At 31.3% G+C, this 13,826-nt stretch overlaps 1 protein-coding gene across 1 annotated transcript; it reads left to right on the forward strand.

Annotated features, from left to right (window-relative positions):
* On the forward strand, positions 1,454–4,811 carry LOC105158181 (homeobox protein BEL1 homolog). The gene is made up of 5 exons (XM_011074836.2): positions 1,454–2,035; positions 2,074–2,792; positions 2,996–3,378; positions 3,703–3,763; positions 3,954–4,811. Exons 1-5 carry the CDS (start codon positions 2,014–2,016, stop codon positions 4,578–4,580), a joined length of 1,812 nt encoding a protein of 603 aa, XP_011073138.1. The 5' UTR covers positions 1,454–2,013; the 3' UTR covers positions 4,581–4,811.

Here is a 13,826-nt window from a genome sequence, read left to right on the forward strand (position 1 = left end):
TGCCGTTACAGTTTAGCTCCAGTTCTGGGGATTAGCAGTTACGTTGTAGGCATTCATGAGTACTGAAAAATGTTTCTCGGACAAAGTAAAACAAGTACGGACACTGACGAAGCCCCACAGCAGGAAACATAGCATGTGTGCTAGGCTTAGGACCATCTTCTTCTCCTGCATTCACACCCCACACACACTAATTCTCATTAAATCAACTCATTTCATTAAATTTGTATTTAAGCATTTTAAAAGTCTAAATCATTTTTTTTTATTTGATTTGACTTTTCGGACTACATGATGGGGATAAAAGGATTGGGATTTGTAAAAAATTGATTTCATGTTAAAAGATTAATTTTTTTTATTATTTGTTATGTCGTAAGTTAAATTATTTTATGTTTTTATTCTTTAATATTTTAGAATAGCATTTTGGTGTTGTATTTTTTTAGTTTTTACAATTTCAGTTATTTTGGAGTCCACTTCTATCGAAGAGAAAGAGTGAACTCCGACAAAGAAAAAGACAAGAATCACGAAATTAGAACTATATATGCAGGACCAAAAATGTTGTTCTAGAAAGTTAAAGAGCAAAACTACCTGCAATAATGAGACAATAGGAACAATAACCTCAATTCAAAAAGGACACGTGAGATGCACATATATTTTTCCAACGAGAATGGTGAAATTTGATGGGGGAAAAAAAAAACTTACATTACAAAAGCTAAAAAGATATATGACTAAAATGATAATTTAGAAAGTTAAAGGATGAAAAATGTCAAATGACCTAAATTAGAGGAGAAAAAAAATATATTTGAGCTTTTCATAAAATATAGTTAAAAAGTGAGAGTTGAAAATTTTGAAATATATATATACTTATCCAAATAAATTCAAAAAAAATATTATTTGGAATTTGAAAACCCTATTTTTAGATATACGAATCTAAACTAAATGACAAATAGCTGGGGGTTTATATTTGTGTCTAACGAGCTGGGGAAAAAGCATTTCGCATTTCTTACCTTATAATTTGTACACTTTTTTTTGTTCAAATTTTCATTTTGGTCCTATAAATTTAAAAAATAATTTTTTATTATCTATTTGACAGGAAAAAGGCTGTTAAGTTGTCCGGCGAGAGGGTAACTAATGAAAGGCTGTCAGATGATCAAAAGTGAGACTTTTTAAAATTTATGAAATTAAAAATAAAAATCTTATAATTAAATGAGAATAAAAGTACGCAAATCTTAAATTATGGGATGAAAATTTTATTTTTCACAGGCATACACATGCATAAGAAAATTAGAAATTTAAGTGGGGGGCGAAGAGATATTTTTAGTGAATTATATAGAAAAAGAATTTATCTGTTTATAGGGGGTATAATAATTAATAGTTCATATATTTAGGCTCATATATATACAGTGCTTATATATATAGAGTTGAGAGGACGGCTACTCCTACCAGCCCCCCCTTGACTCCGTCACTCTATATGTACAACAATTTTTGCATTGACCCACTTCTTGGTTTTAGAGAGAGGAGAGAGAAAGAGAGGAAGATGATGAGTGTGGTGGGTTGAAGTTGAAGGAGAGCCCTTTGATTTTTTAGATGAGATGAGATGTGTAGTAGTGTGTTGTTATCTTCGTTCCTTCCTCCTAGGTTTTGGTCTGATCATGGCTTGTCTTTCCCTTTTCTTGTTGGGGTTATTAAGAGTACACTTCTGAGAAAGGCAAAAGAAGAAATTTTTAAAAAAGAAAAAAAAGCAAAAGCAAGCCCCATTTTTGCTTCCTTCTCCACCCACCAATATCTATATATCCTCTCTCTCTCTCTCAAGAACCATCTTCACCTCTCTCTTTCTCTCTCTCACACACACACACACAAGTTTCTTGTTTGATTGGTTTTGATTAAAATTTTTGGTTATTGGCTGAGTGTTTTATGATGATGGGGGTTTGGATCTTGACTGATTGATTTTGAAGAAGAAAGAGGGATTGGAAGAAGAAGAAGATCTGTGAGTATATACATACATATATATATATATATATGTATTGTATGGCTGGTGCAGGTGGAGTGACATCTAATATATATGTATGGCTGGTGCAGGTGGAGTGACATCTACTGGATACTGCTATTCTGATGATGCATCTTCAACTGGAAACCCAAACATCCAAACCCATCTTTTGAGCCAGTTGCAAAGCTTTGAATCCAACCCAGACATCTACAACTTGACAACAAGCATGGGAATGATAGGGTTTCCATCAAAGAACAGTGTTTTGATCAGCCCACAGAGTGAAAACACCTCAGTTTATCATCAAGACTCAACCAATGGGACCCTCATGGTGAATTCATCAGCCTGGAACCATCATCATCATCATCACATGAACAGATTATTGCTTGTTGAAGATCATGATCATCAAGATCCTTCTTTGAGGTGTGCTGTTCTTGGAGATCATCATCATCATGAGAGGCCAAGTCACGGCCTCTCACTCTCTCTCAGCTCATCTAATAATCTCGGCCTGCAGTCTTTTGCACTTAGACTGAATGATGATTTCAGGTTTGGGCCCTCAAGTTCCAGGTCTGTGAACACTGCCACTACTGCTCAGTTTCAGCCAAGAAACTCTAAGTATTTGGGCCCTGCTCAGGAGCTTCTCACTGAGTTCTGCAATCTTGGAAGTGATAAAACCTCAAAGCTTAAGGTTCAGAAGTGCAGTGGATTGGAAGATGATGAGAGTGATGATGTGAAGAAGCAGTCATTTTACTCATCATTTGACTTGCTTGAGTTGCAGAAAAGAAAGACCAAGTTGCTCCAGATGCTGGACGAGGTATATTTGTATGTATGTCTTGTTTTTATTACAGGAGCATCATATGTTTGTCTGTGTTCTTGCTCAGTTGTCGATTCCACGGTGGTAGGCCGAGAGTTTTAAGTCTCTCCATTAATGCTCACATGGGGACAATATCACAAGTTTCCAGTTCCAAGTTCATTTTCAGGCTTCAATCTGCTAAATATAAGTTTCCGTTGGTGTAGGTTGATAGAAGGTACAAGCACTACCGTGATCAGATGAAGGCTGTGGTGCAATCATTTGAATCGGTGGCTGGAAATGGATCGGCACAAGTGTATTCCGCCATGGCTTCCAGGGCCATGTCCCGGCACTTCAAATGCCTAAAAGATGGAATTTTGAGTCAAATTAAGGCCATAAAAAAGGCAATGGGAGAGAAGGATAGTGCTGCACCAGGCACAACCAAAGGGGAGACACCAAGACTACGAATTCTTGATCAAACACTAAGGCAACAAAGAGCATTCCAGCAAATGAGCATGATTGAAAACCCTCCATGGAGACCCCAACGCGGCCTACCGGAGAGATCGGTCTCCGTCCTCCGCTCTTGGCTCTTCGAGCACTTCCTCCACCCGTAACTCACAATCCCATCTCATTATCTCATGAACTAGTCTTTCTCAAAAAATGCAAATAATTAACTGTGTTAATAATCAAACATTTCTGAGGTTCTTGCTTCTTGTCTCAATCACTGGCTTAACTTTATTGCATCCTTATGTTATAATTTTGTGAGGATAATTGGTTGTGTTGCGACATTCATAGGACCCCAGTATCCCTCTATCCCACTCTCATCCACCCAACTTTTTTCTCCCTGCTGTGAGTAAAAAGTACAACCTGGCAAAGCATTAACTTCCAACTATATCTCAAGTACTTGGTTTAATTTCATTCCAACCTGCTGCAGGTATCCGAGTGATGTAGATAAACACATTTTAGCCCGCCAAACAGGCCTCTCCAGAAGCCAGGCAAGTCCCTTTCTTCCATGGATTATTCTAATCAAGATCTTGATCATCAATTTATTTATTTATGCAATCAAGGGAGGCAAATCTTCTTAAAATATATCTCCTGGATTAAACTAATTCTTGAAAAAGCTGTTTCTGGCGTTATTCTCTTGTCATCATTTGATCAACGCCGCTCTCTTGATTTCTTGGCCAGGTTTCCAACTGGTTCATCAATGCGAGAGTGAGGCTATGGAAGCCCATGGTGGAGGAGATGTACTTGGAGGATCTGAAGGAGGGAGAAGACATGGGAGAATTGGACGGCGCCGCCAATCATCATGAAAATGGCAATCAAAATCCTCCGCCGGGGAACGATGATCAGAAACCGACCCAAGATCAACTGATCAGAATAGATTCTGATTACCTCTCTTCCATAATCAACAATCCAGGGAAAAATGATCCAAAAGCACCGGATAAATCCCTCGGGAGTGATCATCATCATCACCACCAGGAAAGCTCTTTCAGTAGAGTTGGGGAGGAATACGGTACTTCAATGCAATTTGACTTCTCATCATACAGCCAACAGGCCGGCGGCGCCACCGTATCTTACGGAGGCGGAAGTGGTGTGTCTTTGACATTGGGGTTGCAGCAGAACGGTGCAAGTGGCGGGGTGAGCTTAGCATTCTCGCCGGCGACCCAGAGCTCTCTTTTCTACCCTAGATCATCAGACAACATGGAAGATTGCCAAACAGTTCATCAGTACTCACTCTTGGACAGTGAAAACCAGAATTTGCCGTACAGGAATTTGATGGGTGCACAGTTGCTTCATGATTTGGCTGGATGATTGCAAGAATTCCCAACAAAAAATGGATCATGTGGTGAAAATTAAAAGCAGCAGTTTATGTTTTTCTCTTTTGTTTTTTTTGTGGGTGAAGATGAATTTGCTGATTGTGGTGTACATAAAATGTCTGAAATTTGGTGTTAGGTATACGATGAAAGGCTTTTTGTTGCTCCAATGGACGCTTATTCTGCAATTGCAATACTATTGGCCGAATTTGGCCGCACTTGAACCAAATCTGTCCTGTGATTATCATAGAAAAGTGATCAATTATATAACAAGTATCTTATACTTATTTTAAAATTGATTTGATTCGATCGAGTTTGATTTACACTAAATTGTTTTTTTGTTTTTTCTTATAATTCAGAATACTTGCATTGGATTAAAAATAATCTAAAAATTTAGGTATCTAAAGTACTCTGTAATGTTAATTTACGACAAATTCTTCTTTGAGATCAACTGGCAGTACAACGCATATTAAAAACATTGAGAGTTGTAGAGTGGTCGTGAAAACTTCTACTTTTATAATAATGATTTAATTTTACAGAAAAATTGAAAGTTATAATAGAATTAAAAGTGGATAGTATTTATAAAAAAATAATAAAAAAAAGATAAAAGCTAAACTGCGTAGTCTTTAGGGGAAGAAACATTCTAAAATAAGTTTAATTAATTAAAGATTAGTTTGTCCCCATATGTTAAAAATATGCTAATTTTGCTCAATATCTGCAGTTGTATTTTGATAATAATATTATTTTTTCTTTAATTTTTTTTCTCAATTAGTATATCTCATATTTAAAATTTATATTATAAAATATAAAATACTAATAAAAAATGAATGTTTTAATTCAATAAGCTCCCACTATATATGTAATATAATTGTTTATTCATACACAATAAATAAAATTTCACAATTGCCAAAAAAATATATTTTTTTAAATTATAGTAATTTAATTTATATGTTTTATGATAAAGGATTAATATCAAATAATATAGAAAATAAAATATAAACAATTTGAAATATTAAATATGTCAAAGTATAAATTTTGTTAGTCATAATTTATTTAAATTATTTGAAAATTCTAACATCAACTTTAGATGAGCAATTTTGAAAATAAATTAAAAAGGGTAAAGTCGAATTAAGATTGTGTTAATAAGGGTAAATTAGTATAAAACGGAGTGTAATTTATTTACAAAAAGTCAAAGCAACTAATAGCTTTTGACTTAAATCTAAAGGATTGAAATTAATAGCATACAAACTTAAAGTACTAAACAAATAATTTTCCCTATTTGTTTGAATCTAAAAGTTGAAAAACACTTTTTTCGAAGCTCTCTGCAAACACTCCCTCGTTCTGATGATAAATTTCGAAACTTTAGTCCATTAGAAGAAATATGGCTTTTCACTACGGTTAAAATTAAAAATCCATAATGAATACTAATTAACCATAGCACAACGACTATTGGTCGTTGTTTCAACGAGCAATGTCAAATGATTCGATATTTTTGTAGAATCTCAAACTTGTCCATATTTGTAAATATGGATGTAAATAATTCGAGTCAATTCGAATGCATCATTATCAAACTTATTTGAATTAATATCAAGTTTGAAATATTGTACTTGAGTTTGGTTTGATTACTGATCTAATTGAACTCGAACAAGCTTTAATTGGATCAAATATGAATCAAACTCGAGGAATTTGATACTTTCATATTTTATTATTTTTGTACTAATCGAATCGAGTTCAAGTCGAGCTCTGAAAGTCCTATTAATATGGATATTAATTTGCTTTAATAGTAATTTCTTTATTTTTAATATACATATATATATATTTATGTATTATCGCTTTAGAATTGTTGATATTTTGATTGAAATGAAAAGTGGATGCAATCTCTGTACAAAGATAGCTCCATAATTCATCGCTTAGAATATCGATCCAAGAGTTTGAAACTTGTTCTCGATGTGTGTGTAATCACCGTCGAATTTATGGAGCAAATTAGTATTATCTTGTAATTTGGTATCAAGACTTGAAGATTTGATGCCAAGAAAGACGTGGAATCTTCATAATTGTAGTGTTTCATTGTGACAGAGAGTACTTTCGGACTTAGATCCTTTGATTTGTTGTGTGTTATGTCTTATATGTAGTGTGAAATGCGATATGTAATGACTTGTGTATGGTGAAGGCTTGTTTGCATAGACACCAGCAGGCTTTGAATTTGCAATTTGGACTCACTTCTATTGACTTTGAACACCGTAAATTTTGATATGGATTCATTAATTATCAGGGGGTGTACTTGAACACGCTTTGGCATAACTACCCAATCCAAAGAGGATATTCGTAATCATCTTAGATCGATCCTTCAAGATGCATAAGGCTCAAATTTAGTATGAGTTTACGAATTTATTATCTTGAAAATACAAAAACCCAAAATTATTATGAACCTTAAGTTTGAAATTGGATTAGGGGTGTTAAAGTTCAGTTGAACTGGTCGAATCGAAAATTCGGTTAAAATCGAAAATTGAACCAAAAAAATTGATTTGGTTTTCGGTTTTTTTTTTTTAATTCGATTTATCGATTTGGTCTTTTGTCACCGTGCTGACTGAATTGAATCGAAAATCAAATTTATTTTTATTATTTATATTATATTAAAATATATTATTATATATTAATATTAATAATAATATAATATAAAATAAAGATAAGTAAAAGAGAAAGAAAAGAATGAAAAATGAGAAACGAAGAAAACACAGAGGGTCGACGCATCAGCACCCAGTTCTCTTCTTTTGAGTCTTCTCCTTCTCCACCGCTCTCTCCACTCTCCAGTCGGTGGCAGCAACCACACCTCCACCAGTGACTTCCTTCGTTTTCTTCTTCGTTCTCAGGTAATTTTTCTTTCTTTGTAAGTAGAAGAAATTTTTGCTTTGAAGGTATTTGATTAAATGCCTAATAAAAAAATGTTACTTATTTTTATTTGATTGTGTGCTTGACCTTGCAAAACCAAGTGAAGTTTCTGCTATAACATTCCACGAGCAGTTCATATGCTTTTTCTTATATATATAATTTAAAAAAATAGTTTTTTCGATTTTTTTAACCAAAAAATCAAATTGATTTCGATTTTAACCGAACCGAATCTATTCGATTTGATTTTCGAGTTATAAAATCGGGGAACCAAATTTCGGATAAAAAATTCGATTTAATTTGGTTCGACTAATCGAAATGCACATCCCGAAATTAGATTATATAATAATCAAATTATTTTGGGCTTTTAATTGATGATTCATTTCAAGATTTTGATGCCAATCGAGCGAATTTGAATCTATCTTGATAATTAATGTAAAAAGTGATATAATAAACTATTCCTATCAAAAAATAAAACAAAATGAAGGTTTCAATAATTTTTTTTTTATTTTGGGGTACTCGAAAGATTTTCCTTTTATTTTTTTTTTTCCCTTGATGACTTATAATGATATAATGAAAGAGGATAAAGTGAAGTTCTCTTAGACCCTCAAATTGAAGACAAAGACCATTCATCTACAAATTGCAAAAAGCATAAATCTCATATTCATGAATTCATGTGGTCCATCATTTTCTTTTCCTTTTTTTGTTGTTCACTACCAAAGGAATTGCTCTCTTGCTTTTTGGTAGTCAAGAAAAGGCCAGTTTTAGCAAACCTGCACTTTCTCCTACCTTATAAACACTCTTTATTTGAATTTTCTATTATATTTTTAATCCTATTCCATCTTTTAATTTATTTTATTATACACACTATATATATATAAATGTTATGTCACTATTTATTTAATAAAAGATTTATACATATAATGTATATATATGACTTAAAAATAGGAGATCCGATAGGATTTAGAAAAAAAAAAAAATGTAAAATCACTCCTAACTTTAGCCCTCGAAAAACATTGTAGAAATGGTTAATCGAGTTTTATGGAGATAGAGAGAGAAAAATAAAAATAAAAAAGTATGTGTTGGAGATAGTGGTATATTTGGATTTATTTTTGGAGATTATTTAAAATGGTTTAAAAGATGTTGTGTTTTGAAATAAACAGTCACTGTTCATTGTCAAATCATATTTTTTTATATATATTAATATATATATAAGTGTTGTATGTTTAATCTTGTGTTTTGGGAGACAAAAATCACCGTGCATGGTGAATCATATTTTTTTTATATATATTGATATATATGTATATATAAAGTATTTCATGATGTGTTTTGGGAGACAAAAAATACTGTTCATTATCAAATCATGTATCTTTTATATATATATGTGTATGTGTGTGTGTGTGTGTAGACATATATATATTTTTGCCTAATTAAAGAGAGAAAAACACCAAGATATGATATTTCTACATAAGAAACAAATATTGAGCATGTTTCGACACATCCCGAATATGAACCCAAAATGAAACCAAACGAAGTGAAGACTTTCTTATAGGAGGTATCTTGTTTGAACTTCGATGTGTGCGTATATCGGGTGGGTGAATATTTATTATTATTATTATTTTATAAAAAAAAAGAAACCCTATGACTCTGTTCTTTGAGTTTGAAGTTTCAACTCTTCCACTTGATTGAGATATCCGCCCAATTATATTTTCTTTATTTTTGTCCATGTTTGGAAAAAAAAAATACTTTAGTTAGGATAAATCTCTATTTAGAAATGCGTGTAGCGTATGGAATAGGGTACTCAAATTTTCAAGCACGAATTTTCTTTTCCTATTTTGTTAAGGAGACTGAAAAAATAGGGTCACAAATTATTGTTGGAAGGGGTAGAGAAGAAGAAGAGAATAAGAGAAAAGAGGGCAGTTTGAAATAATAACAATGTAATAATTGAAGAAGTGGAATTGGGATTTACTGATTTAAATATCACACCTTAAAGTGTTAAAACCTATCATTTTGATAAAATTATATTTTTGATCTTGTGATTATAAATTGTTAGTGGTTTTGATCATATAATTTATGCTATTTATATATTTAGTTTTTCTTTTTCTTTTTAAATTTAGTCTTGAACATCTCAAATTTGTTCTTTTTTTTGACAAATTTGGTTATATGTTGACAATTTTGATCCTCTCCACACTGAAGTAATCTCATTTTTAGTCCTGTAATTATAGGTTGTTAGCATAAAATTGTCAACACAAGACTAAGATTATTAAAAAAATTACTAAATGTGAGATTTTCAAGACTAAATTCGTTAAGAAAAAAACTAAATGTGTAAATACTGTATGATGCATGCAAAATGTAAGGGTCAATTATTTGATGGACTTGAGCTCCTTGGTGGGCTAAAGTTTCCTGCAAGCTTGAAGATGCGCAAAACGATGTTAGCACTACGAGACCAAATCAGTACTTGAAATAATAATACTGAAAGAGGATAATATAAACAAAAACGAGTGATCATGAAGTATGATGACAGATTGTATGGTGATCGCTTAGGCATTTCATGTTGTATTGTACTGATGTATTACCATTTACTTAATGAAATTTACATTTATCGAAAAAAAAAATTACTTTTGAATACTTAGAGAGTCGTCCTCCTATTTGAGGGGACTAAAATCTGATTTTATAATCAAAGACCCCCAGTAGTGAGGGGGTTTAATGTTCGAGAGGGCCGAGGAGGCGGTTGTCAATGGATAAGCATCTTGGGCATCCTTATTTTTTTGGTTGGAGAGATCTATTGAAGTCTCTCATAATCTGGAGATTTCAATGGGATGAGAGTCCTACTCTGCTAGGGGACTGTCCTTCTAAACTTTCTCGTCATATTCCTCTCTCAATCATATTCGACCATTTGGACGGTATGCCCATTTGTCTACCAAGGTGGAATCGGGCTCTTTGGGCCTCCAATAAATGAGTCCCTTTCCTGGGCCTTCGTTTTCTTGGGCCATGCCCGCCATTGCTAGGGGGAAGCCTGTGAGGCCCCTTTCGTCTCTTTTTTCTTTATTGTACCCTTTGAGTTGGTTATTAAGTACAGAATGGGGTTTGATTTTGAGCTTTCTATTTGTGACCATATCAAAATAAGTTATAAAATAAAAAATGCTATCGACCTATATATACAAAACAAAAAAAATATAATTTTTACGACAAATTCTAACAAAGACATACTAATTAATAACAACAATGATAAAATCATAGTGTATAATAATTAACTGATTTGAAATTCCAATAATTGTGACACTTAAATACAACTAACTCAGTGCACCAACATGTACTATTTGTTGGGACTCAGAGTACTTACATATCTGTTGTCAATAATTAATACCATATGCTTTATTTTTATACATCATTCAATTTCTTGTATCACAATGCATCGGACGTGATTAGTTGTATGTTGTATTTTTTGGTAGTTGAACATCTAAATAGCTCCGGATTGGGGCTATATGTAAAATCACATCATTAGTTGATCATTATAACGTTTCAAATTTAAATTTTACAGCTCGTCATTTTATGTGGATGTATTATAAGTTTATAGCAGCTAATTTGTACTGTTAGTTTGAGCCTAATCGAAATATAGTCCGTTATTTTATGTGTGCGTATAATTCGACTTAATTTGGTGGAGAAATGGCGATTAAATTGGATAATATTATTCGTCACTTTATGTGAATAGATATTGGATCGACAATGCTCGACTGATAATGTTGGTAGGAGACATAATGATTAAGTTGGATAATATTTCAACGAGTTTTGAAGACGGCCCGATAATTGAAAAATTATTGAATCCTTGAATTACATGAAGATTGTGTCTGGCCCAAACTTAAATGAAGCCCATTAAAGCACAATTCAGCCTTAGCCCATACCAGTCCGGATAGCCCTGGAAAAAAAAAAAAAAAAAGTTGGTTGCCCTTTGGTAGTAAAATTGGTAACGCTCTAATCGTACATATTAAATCGGGATAATTACACTTTTCTTCCTTAAAGTTTGGTATAATTATACGTAAATTTTTTATGATTTGAAAAATTATCTAGTATCTTGAGATTTACTTTTATCTAACAGATAAATCCCTTCATTTATCAAAATTTACCAAATTTGCTAATATTAACTAAAAAATAAAGTAAAAATCAATATTAACCCCTGATTTATTGCAGGTTGAATAAATTTTTTTATGATCAAATTACTCTCATACGTTTTTCTAGAGTGGTTGCTTGCGTTTTTTTCTTCGGTTGTTTTTGGACTAAACTACCCTTATAACGGTTTAAATTAAAAAAAAAGTTATTTGACCTGCAATAAGTCAGTACTCAGTCAATCGATGGTGAATATCAATATTTATTTATTTTTATTAATATCAGCAAATTTAATAAATTTTGACTAATGAGGGGACTTATTTGTTAGATGGAAGCAAATCTCAATAGTGCTAAATGTAATTTCTCAAACCGCATAATATTTATATATAATTACGCTAAGTCTTAGGGAAGATGAGTGTCATTATTCCTATTAAATGATACATAATAAATATTGGACTCTATCTATATATCAACATAAATAAGTAAACATATATGGATAAGGATTATTTAGTCATAGCGGACAACTCATGCTATGTACGATTATATGTATATTTATATATTTTCAAATTAAATAATTATTTTTTATAATATATTTTACTGTAAAGATTTTTTTAAATAAAATAGAATTTTAATTTTTAATAGGTAAGGCGTAATAGTTTTGAATTTTTCTCTATTTTGATTATATTTTAAAATTTTGATTATAATTGAAAATGATATTTTGTTGCACATACAATATATCTCTGTTTGTATTTGTATGATGATTACATTCAAACAATTACGATATTCTATTAAATATATAGTTCACCTTTTTCATATATTCAATCTTATAAAAATAAAACTAAAAATTTAAAAAATTATTTAAATATATTATTTGTATTATATAATTTATCTTCCATCAAAAAACTATATTCAAGTACATAAATTTAAAATAATTTTAATTATTAAAAATAATAAAATATAAAGTAAGAACGAACACTTACTTTATGAGTTAATAGGAATTGGTGATGAGAAAAGTCATAATAATTATGAAATATTATATTAATTCCTAACAATAAACTATAAACAAAATTAAATTATAAAAAAATTTAATGGAAGAAACTATAATACGTAGAAAAATACTGGCGTATAAAAAGATACAAAGAAATAAATTGCAGCACCACTTACATTACTACACTTAATTATCATTAATTATTATACTCGTTCCTTTATAACAACTTATTTTATAAGAAATTTCTATTTAATCGGTAAATAATTATATTTTTATCAATATAACATATAATTATCATAAGAGATGATAAGCTTTTCACAGATGTACTCATGTACACAAACTAAAAAGGAGATAACAAAATATCTAGTTGTATAAAATTTTAAATTCAAAATCGTTAAAAAGCTAATGTATTTAATTATCACATAGCCCAAACTCTCGACTTCTGATGTCACGGTTGACCCACCTAATAAGAATAATGACATGCTCAAAATCGAATATGGTTAGTCAATATGGCCTATCTTAAAAATATGTGGCTAAGAATGAACTGTTTGTTCAATAAGTATAGCTAATCAGTTTATATATATATATATATATATACATACATATGCAGCAAGTCAAGTATAATACAATAATATCAATCAATAAATATTCGTTATATAATAACAACACATGTAAGAGGTAACACATACCCACAATTATATATCAGCCCACAACATAATATCTGACATTATTGTTTATTTTTTTAGGCGCTCTATCCACCCGAGCTAGAATGTACGTCTTGGCTGGCTGTCACCATCATCAATCAGAATATAATACCTATGATATGGGTTCAATGGGCTTTGGGATCATCCTTTGGTTCGTTTATCACATAAGTAAATCAAATACATTTCATAATATTACATATTACAAAATTGTACATCACATATATCAAGAGATATCTAATATCATTTATGCTATAATTATGCAATAAAAACATGTATTGCTCCTCCACAAAGATTTGCATTTAATAAAGGATATCAACACCTTTTATTTCCAACAAACACTTTAATCCAATTAAGGTTTGCCGAAAATAACCCTGATTAAATTCAAATATCGGATACTCTAAAATAATTTAATCAAAACTATGCAAACATTTTCCACAAAATTAATAAATGTCATTTTGTAAGGAAAAATCATATCTAACCCAAAATTTTAAAATAAACAAAAATTAATTTTGATGATTCAAAAAAAAAAATGTGAAAAAATTACATTTTCATAAATATTTTA

This window comes from Sesamum indicum, linkage group LG1, assembly GCF_000512975.1.
Source record: "Sesamum indicum cultivar Zhongzhi No. 13 linkage group LG1, S_indicum_v1.0, whole genome shotgun sequence".
Lineage (NCBI taxonomy): Eukaryota > Viridiplantae > Streptophyta > Magnoliopsida > Lamiales > Pedaliaceae > Sesamum > Sesamum indicum.